The sequence below is a fragment of the Anomalospiza imberbis genome, chromosome 1, assembly GCF_031753505.1.
Source record: "Anomalospiza imberbis isolate Cuckoo-Finch-1a 21T00152 chromosome 1, ASM3175350v1, whole genome shotgun sequence".
Classification (NCBI taxonomy): domain Eukaryota; kingdom Metazoa; phylum Chordata; class Aves; order Passeriformes; family Viduidae; genus Anomalospiza; species Anomalospiza imberbis.
The window spans coordinates 117,370,270-117,379,825 of NC_089681.1; the positions used below are offsets into that span (position 1 = coordinate 117,370,270).

General features: G+C 40.1%; 1 protein-coding gene across 1 annotated transcript in view; it reads left to right on the forward strand.

Moving 5' to 3' along the window:
* The window catches only part of SCRN1 (secernin 1), a 36,989-nt gene extending 31,538 nt beyond the window's left edge, over positions 1–5,451 (forward strand). Inside the window, exons 6-9 of the mRNA XM_068208007.1 lie at positions 609–774; positions 2,597–2,777; positions 4,746–4,905; positions 5,143–5,451. Of these exons, the coding sequence (XP_068064108.1) occupies positions 609–774; positions 2,597–2,777; positions 4,746–4,904 (506 nt within the window). The 3' untranslated portion in view covers position 4,905; positions 5,143–5,451. The remainder of the gene's footprint in view (positions 1–608; positions 775–2,596; positions 2,778–4,745; positions 4,906–5,142) is intronic.
* The last annotated feature ends 4,105 nt before the right edge of the window (positions 5,452–9,556 follow it).

Consider the following 9,556-nt stretch of genomic DNA (forward strand, 5'->3'; position numbering starts at 1 on the left):
CAGAGCCTGAGAAGGTACGGGGAAGAAGCCTGACCTGCCAAAGGAGCATGTGAGAAAACATGGAGGGGCAGTGGGGGGGAAAGCTGGGATGAACACAGGCAGAAAACATGGTGAGGACAGAGGATTCTTGTAGATAGGGGTTTGGAGAAAAATCTTGGTGCCTAGGTCTGTTGCTGCAACATTCTGTGACTGCAAGATGATGTTTCAAAATTTCAACTGAGAATGGAAAATGAGAAGTGGAAGATCAGGGTGCTCTCATTCTGCCCTGCTTGGGTAGAGGAAAATGGATGTTTTATGTAAGTAGTCTGTTCATAGTGACTGCTAAAGCAGTGTTACAACCTTCTTCCTGAATACGTACCTTTTCAACAGCATTTCTCCCTACCTGGCAATTGCCATGCCTAATTAATGCTTCTTACCATTCTCATTTACTAGCTAGGCATGTTCTTTCTGAATGTTCATTGCTTAAGTAGAAACTATTAACTGGGATTTGTGACATGCCCATGTCAAGTGTCAGTGGCCATTTTAGGCCAAAGCTTGTTCAGGCTAAAATCCTTACCTGGGCTCCAAGCCATTGAACACTCAGGAATTTTTCCCCCCCCTCCATATAGGTGACGTTTCTGCACAAGCTATGATTGATGTCCTGCGTGACAAGGATAGTGGTGTCTGTGTGGACTCTGAATCTTTCCTTACTACAGCTAGCATAGTGTCTGTTCTGCCTCAGGACCCTAGTTTTCCGTGTATTCATTACTTCACTGGCACGCCAGACCCTTCAAGGTAAGCCAAAGCACTGGGGTCCCTGGGGTGCAGAGCAGGTGATGGGTTGAAAGGTAACAAACAAACCCTGCCACCCAAACTGGAACATACTTCAAGAGCATGTTCTTACCAGAAATGCAGTCAGTGCTCCGTGATGTGCAATCTGACAGTCCTGTGTTACCGAGCTTCTAGGGGAAATGCAGTTTAGGGAGGAGCCAGCAATTCCAGCGTAGTTGCTTTCCAGTTGGAAAGTTGTTGAGATGATGAAGTTGGGGACTTCCCAAGTCACTTCTCTCAAACAGGTAGGTGCAAAACTCCAACAAATGAAGAGAGAGAGAGGTTGTGTACTCTAGGTAGCTTCATATGTCATCAAAATGTTAACACAGCAAAACATCTGCAAGTTGCTGGGATCCCAAACATGTTTTTTATTTGAGGGACAATTTCCAGTTGGTTTACATGGTGTCCTATCTAGCTGAAAGTAGCTGAGGAGATTAGGGAACTCATGTGCCAGATCATCAAAGAACTAAGGAATTAACTTATGTTTTAAACAGAATCCACCTGAAATTCACAGAAATTAAACTAAACCACTTGCAGTTTTTCAGGAGATCTGCCACTTGCATTGAGGTAAAGAGGTTATGGGGAGAAAAAATGGTGCCCTTGATTGTCATTCCTGTCAGAGGGCTGGTAGTAATCATTAGGTTTTACTGAGGGTTGTGGAAGTCATCCATGCCAAAGGGACTTTCCACCCACTTTGCATTATGCAACTCAGACTTTCATGGTTAAGTGTCAATTTTAAACTTGCTCACCCAAACTTTTCTTTGACTCGATGCAAATCCTTTGCGATTAAAAGGAGCAAGGCTTCAAATTATTTTTTGGGATTTCTGTCCTTTTGAAGGTTGAAAACCTGGGTTAAAAGCCTTTTGTTTAGAGACCTTTCTTGCTTTATTTGACACTGTAATGCATTAAGAAAGAATTACTTTAAATGCAGCTAGTGAGTCACGTAAATTCTTAGTCAGCAAGGCTTTGTGACAGTGATGGAAAGGGTTGCAGCACTGAACCTGCTGAGTGTACACAGGCAGTGGTTATTAATTGTGCGTTGCAGAATTCTTCACTTTTGGCAGGTTCTTCACTGCAGAATGCAGGGTGCTTTGTTGTTCTGTATCTAAAGAGAAGGAAGGCAAATGTTCTGTGCACTTGCCAAAACCTACTTTCAGCTTCTCAGGAATGAAGATTCTGTATTGATGGGGTTTTTTTATGTTTGTCTCTCTTAGGAGTTTAGACCCAAATTCAGTGTTAAAATAGTTTGAGAAATGTCACAATATTGGTAGCCATGTCTTCCCCCAGCTCTTGAAGTAGAATTCTAAAGTGCTGCTGTTTATATGCAAAATCCTCTGATATTGAGCAAGATATGTAATCTTCCCTGCTCTATGCAAGTGTTTATTTTTTCTGATTTTAATAAAACTTAAATCTAGAAGGAGGAGGAGAGATGCCAGTGGGAACAGAGAAGAAAAACTGAATGTTGAGATTTGTTACAAAAAACTTGGAAGAGAAAATCAGTGCTACTCTTTTAAAGAAATGGCAGAACTGGCATGAGGACACCAGAGAATCTTATAAGTAAAAGGGGTAATAAGTTTTTGCAATAATTGCCAAACCCAGTTCTTTTAAAGCACACAGATTCGTTTTGCTCGACTAGTACCAAGTCTCTTAACTTTACCCATGCCTAGTGTAGATGAATTACCTATGCTGCTCTGTATGTGTTGTTTTAAAATAGCCTGGTGAACATTTCAATAACATATATGAGATCTCTCTTATTACTGCAAGCAGTAATTCTCATTTCTTTCAGGTCCATATTTAAACCCTTTATTTTTGTTGATGATGTAAAATTAGTACCAAAAGTGCAGTCTCCTTCTTTTGGCAATGATGATCCTGCTAAAAAGATACCTCGATTCCAGGAGAAACCAGATCGTAGGCATGAATTGTACAAGGCACATGAATGGGCCCGATCTCTCCTGGAGAATGATCAGGTAAGAGCTGTGGGACCTAGAATTAAAGAACTGAAGTCAATGTAGATTCCCAACTCCATACCTTAGTTCACAGTCAATCACTGAAAAACATTCTCTGAATATTCTTAGACTCCTTGAGAGTTGAGTTTGAATAACGATGCCCTCTGAAGGACAAACTATTCTGCATAGTTTTTATTATCCTGAGAGTATTGCTCTGTTCCTTTATTTTTACAAAATGAAAAGTCAAACTGTTAAGCTGATTATCTTGTTCAATCCCCACTCTGCATATAGTCTTTTTAGTGATGGAACACTGGATGCTAAATGGTATCAGAATTATGTGCTAGGATGAGGGTAGGAGTGTTGTAATTTAAATCATATGCTGGAATAAGAACTGCATAGTTTGGAAAGGTATTTTTCTTTAAGGAATAATTTGCACGTGACAGTTTGGCAAGTCTTGCATTTTGCAATTCAATGCATTTCTGTTAATCCTTAATTGAAAATGCCATGTGAGAAGAAAGGACATTTTGCAGGGCCTGCAGTACATATACCCAAGGGCTGAAAACCTTCCATGGTAAAAACTTAGTGTTGAACATTTCTTACGCAAATAATTTTGGAATAAGTAAAGTCAGGAAGGAGATTATTCTGTATAGCTTTTACAAATGGTTGAGATAAAACTTTTGGTGTCATTGGGCAGGTAGTTCAATAACTTCTCAACATTTGCAATTACAACTACAGCAGTAAACTGCATAAGTGGTTTTAAGGAAGTGAAACAGAAGGAAAGATCACCAAGGCACACCTGTCAGGCTTTTATGGGTATTCAGGCAATCTGTGGAAGACCCTCACATAGTTGTGTTGAACTCCCACAGAGGACTTGCTTTTCTACAAGTTTCTTCTGTGTGTATTTGCATGGGTCAGAGTCTTGCTATGATCATAACAACATTCAGACCTACCCACTATTGATTAAGGAAGCTATGATAACTTTTGCTAGTACAAACATTATTTAAATGCAGCTGGGGCTAGATTTTTGCTTTCATGGAATGGTGTAATTTAAAATTTGTGGCCTCTGGTAACATTGTTTTAATGTGCAGCTGTCTCTCAAATCGTGGATTTAGGGAAGACCTGGATGAGGCATCTTAGCATCTTGTGGACTCTTGCATGTTGAAGTCCCCACAATGTGACACCAATAGTGGTAGAAAAGAAAGTGCAGTTTCTACTCAGGTTTCATGCTATAAAAGCTGCCCATCTGAGAGCCTAAACCTTAGATGAGATGCTCTACTCTTTCTGGACAAAATGCTGAGAAAAATCCTGAAAAACTCAGAACCACTACTCATTCTAAATGACTTTGTTTTCCCCTGAAACTCAGTTTCGAAAGCTGCAAGTAAAACAAGCAGCACTTCTCCATAAAAAAAAAAAAAAAGGTAGAGTTTAAATAACATTTGGATAAAATTAAATTACACCTTTTCCAGGAGTAAATTTTCTGGAAACACAAAGAGCAGTAAGTCGTAATGGCACACAAAACCTCTCTGGGATCTAGAGTCTAAATACTGTTACATGACACATCATTTTAGATCTATCATCATCTTGCAGGTGTTGATTTGAGGGATGCACATGCAAATACCACAACCTGTACAATTCTTAGGCTTCCAGTCTTCTCACATAGTTCTGTTAGTGGGATTACAAGCTTTTGCTTTACCTCTATTATATGTACAAGCCTTATATAATTTTCCTCTATTCATCTTCCACTCTCTCCCTTTGCTTTAAACTTAGCAACTCCTGTTTGGTTATTTTTCTTAATGCACAGAATGTCCAGGACTGTGCCTTTTAGCCTTTGGCCATCCAAAAAAACTAATAACAGAAATAGTTTGTACTTAAAAAATCTTTTAATTTTTAAAAATATTTGAAAATATCTCTGTAACAAAAGAGAAACAGTAAAATGCTTTAATGAGCCTGTTTGCTGGTTAACTGAGTTTGGTTATTTCATGCCTTTAGGATAAAGGCCAGAAACTGATGAGGATTATGTTAGACCTTGAAAAACAAGGTTTAGAAGCAATGGAAGATATCCTTTCTCGTACAGAGATTCTGGATCCAGCTGAAGTAGTGGATCTTTTCTATGACTGTGTTGACACAGAACTAAAGTTCTTCAAATAAAGTAAGCAAACAATTCTTTAGGTACTACTCTACCAGTGAATGTGAAATGTTGGATCCGATTCTGAACCTCCTCCTCTTTTACACTAAGCTGAGGATGTTAAGAATTGGGTTCAAACCCATCTTTCTACCTGCTCAGCTTGTCGCCAAAGTCCCTTTTCCCTATGCTGCATTGCAGGCATTTTTTTTCAATTTCACTCTTGCTTGGAATGGATTTTCAACAAATTTTATCTCATTTCAGCTACAGTGGCTATTGTTAGCCTTTTCACTGGAAGACTGCAGTGTTCTTCAAGCCTTGAAAGAAAGTTCTTCATACTTGTGATTTTGCAGGAAAAAACATTTCTAGAGGAAAAAACGTTACTTGCTAGCTGTATCCGGTTAACAAATTGCTTTCCTTTGTCCAATCTTGTGGTGTTACTGTTTGTCTATGTATATAGTGAAAGGAGAAAGTCACTGACTGGTCCAATTACTGTGTGCATGCTGGCTAATTTAGTACAGAATGTTAAAACATGTATGTTGGGCAACCAATTAAAGTAAAGATTTAACTTCATCAGGCTAATTGCCATATTGTCATTGAAAGCAATCTGTTTTTCCCTCTGTTGCTCAGGACTAGGCTTGCAGCAAAGCTGACTTGCATTTTTCTCTTCTTGCTAATTCATACAGAGTTGAAATGGTAGAGTTGAAATCACAGTTTGAGACGGGCAGGAAGGTAAGTCCTGGCTCTTGACCTTGTTGTGCTGGCCTCATAAGGCCGTGTCTGGTTGCAGTAACTCAGCACCTGACATTATGCCTGTACAAATTATGATAATTCAGTCCCCAGGTTAAGTTCTGCCTTTGCCCTCAGCCAGCCTGTGTTTGTAGTGCACCTGGCTGCTGCTCCAGAACTGAGTACTGAAGTGCAGAGCCAGCCTGTGTGCCATAGAGATCTACACATATTGGCTCTTAAGATGCAATTAAATAAGGTGTCAGATTTATATACAAGCTACAGATTAGGAATTTTTTAAAGGAATAGATGCTGACATGGATAAATACCTGGCTATTCTCCATCTTTTTGCCTTTGTACTGCTGAACAGTTCCTAGTAATCTCTGTTGTGAAATACATGGCTGATGAATCCATTAAGTGCCAGTGAGTTGCTGGTGGCAGTCCAACTGGTTAGGCTTAGAAATGGCTGTCCTATGCTTCCTTACATTAGGTGCAGTGCTGCAGCATGCTTCCCTTCCTCCAGTCCTACAGGCAGACCTGCTTTTCATTGTATTTTCTTCTTGTGGAAGTGAGATAGGGCAAACACTGAGAATTAAACTAGTAAACACTGTGTCCAGTGAAGATGGTTGGTGGGGTTTTTTCCTACAGGAAGTTGAAAGAGGACATCCATGTCTTTAGTAAGTGGAAGTTAACATATGGAGTTAAAATCCTTCACTGTTTGAGAAAGTGGATGGTGAAGAACCACAGGCTTCTGTATTGAGGAAGTAAAAGCTCCTTAGAAAGCAGAAACACCTCAAATTGAAACTGTAAGAGTTGTGCATCAGGGAAATAGTCATTGCCATATTGGCACACTGCGTTCTCAGGATTTTTTGAATGAAATTGTTCCATTCAGACTCATTACTTTGGTATTGCCTTATATGACAAATGGCGATTGGACAAGAAAACACGGGGCCTTTCTACTTACAGAAAAAAAGGAAGAATATATTTTTTCTTATGGCCCACCTAATATCTCCCATTCACAATAAAATCCTCCCATGCTGTCTATCATAGAACCAACTCCTGTGTCTAAGTATTTTAAAGTGTAGACAAGAGGAGAAGGAAATATTCAAGTAGACCCTGAAATTCAGCTGCTCTGTATGGTAACCAGAGGAGGGGCTGACTGCAAGAAGCACACTTGATTTCAGAGAACGTTGCAGGGGATGAAGCCCATTGAAAGAGAAGTGTGCTTTTTCCAGCTGCCCATAACTGAAGTAAATGGATTTCCCATAAAATCACATCTCCTGATAGGAGTAGCTGGGTATTTCTGCACAACCAGGGAACAGAAATAAAATGATTGCTCCGGCAAGAGGACAAAAATTAGGATATTCCACATCTCACAGCTATTTTGCACGACTTGGATTTCTTATCTTTGAGAGCTGGGAGGGAGGCAAGATTAAAGAAGTGAGTGTTCCTGTTAAAAACATCATATATTTTATTTGCCTGTTTCTTAAGAAAGATGAAAGTAACACTTGCAATTATCTCATGGGCGTTTATGTCCTTATTTGGAACTGCTTATATGACAGAATGAATAAATTGTTTTGAGCACAGTGATCCAGGTAGTAATTTAATATGTTGATTTTGCTTCAGTTGTATAGTGCATTTAAAAACCAAAACCAGCTGTGGTACGGCAACATGGTTGGGTGCAGTCAGTAGAAACCAGAGCAACTGCATGGTCTTAATATTTGCAGTGGTCTTCAACAGAGGTGTGTCTCAGTGGAAGGACACAGTGGGACTTAGGGGATAAGTTGCCTCAGGGTGACAGCCAGTGTGATCCTCTGTATCTCCAGACGCTTCAATGGATCTTTAATGACAAATATATGGAAACATATATAGAAATGCTAGCAAATAGGCACAGGATTTCTCATTTCATCCCTGAAAGATGTTTATTTCTGAAATACCCAAACCATAATAAAAAATGGAGTAAAATTTTCTTCTCCTTAATATACCTGCTGGCAGGTATTCTAGAATTAGTTTTAAAATCATTAGGAAGGTACTTACTACAGAGCAGTACACAAATCTCAGAATAAATGAAAGCCAACAATATGCCACTTTTAATAGTACTCTAACAAAATAGTTTTTAAAACAGTATTCAACTTTTCCAGTTGTTCGAGAAGCAATGTAGATGTAGACTGCTTGTTACTACATTCATGCATATTTATCAAGTAGCTACACTAAGTGACACTATTGTCAAAGCATCACCACTTTTTTTTCATTTCACACGATGTACAGCAAGTTATCATAATAGGCTAGAAAAAGACTAATGTTGCTTTCTTGGAGTCCTGTGGGTGAAGAGCTTCTTACCCCTACACCATCTCAAACCATGAATGTGCATGTGTGTGGGGATAGCTACAGCATAACTGAGCTGCTGTAACAACAAAGAGAAAAATAGGGATGTAAAGATGCAGTTACTTGTTTTTCAAAAAGCTTTGTTCAAAGGCAACACCATGGGGAAAGATCATCAGTGATCTATAATATTATTACACCTCTAACTGAGGGGAATTGATGGCAATTATATAAATTAATGCCATAACTGTAATAGCCTGGCTGTTAGCACCAGACTCACCCTGGAACAGCAGTATTCTTTTTCAGGCTGGTGAACCATGGAAACATTTATATTGGAAAACAACTCTTGAGATGATCTAATCCAACCATTAACCCAGCACTGCCAAATCCACCACTAAACCATGTCCCTGTGATGCCTTGTGAAGGCTGACCTAGAACAGAGACTAGACAGAGTTAAAGAATAAAGCAGGTATTATTAGAAGGCCTCAATGGATACACCTTGGGCAGTACAAGAGCCCAGCCAGGGCTACACCCCAGATGAACCCAAAATGGTCATAAAATGGACAACCAGTCATGAGGTCTCTCACTTTTATAAGTTCTGGTCCATTAGCATATTGGAGTTAATTATCCAATTATAGCTTTAGATTATGAAGTCCCATCCTTCTTTTTTTTCTCTCTTCATTCCACCATTGTTTACGCTCTTGGGCCTGAAATTTGGATCATTTGTCCTTGGTCCCCAGGACCAAAGGTCCTTTGTCTACCTACTCTATGATGAGAGCTTACTATCCCCTAGTATGAAGCTCAGAACAACACACTAAAGCAGTACAGAATGTGAAAAATGTGAAAGCTAAAACCTGAGGGATCACCTGAGTGCTGTATCTACAAGTCTTATATACCTGTAGGTATTAAATGGTGACTTCACCACTTCCCTGAGGAGCCTGTTCCAATGCCTGACCACCTTTTTGGTGAAGCTGTTTTTCCTAATATCAAATCTAAACCTCCCCTGGCACAGCTTGAGGGCATTTCTTCTTGTCTGGTGCCTTGTTACTTGAGAGAAGTGACTGACCCCCACACTGGTACAATACCCTTTTGGGTTACAGAGAGCGATAAGGTCCGCTCTGAACCTCCTCAAGCCAGGATGTTGTTGGCCTTCTTGACCACCTGAGCACACACTGGCCCCCCTGTTCAGCATGTTTAGCCACTGTCAGCCACCACCCCCAGGTCCTTTAGTGTCAGGCAGATTTCCAGCCACTCTGCCCCCAGTGGTGCCTTGGGTTGTTGTAACCCAGGTCTAGGAACCCAGAAAAGCTGTAAAAAGGGGAATCAAAGGGTGGTTGGGATTGAAAGGGATGGCTACAGGTCATCTGATCCAACACCCCTGGCCAAGCAGGGTCACCTCGTGCCAGTTGCCGAAGACAAAGTCCAGATGGCTTTTGAATATCTTTAAGGAGTGAGATTCTACAAGGTCTGTGGGCAACCTGTTCCAAGACTCAGTCACCTACACAGTCAAAAAGTGTTTCCTGATGTTCTGATAGCTCTTCTAGTGTTGCAATTGCACATTTCCTCTGGTTCTGTCACTGGGCATCATTGAAAAGAGTCTGGCTCCATCTTTATACCCTCCCTTAAAATA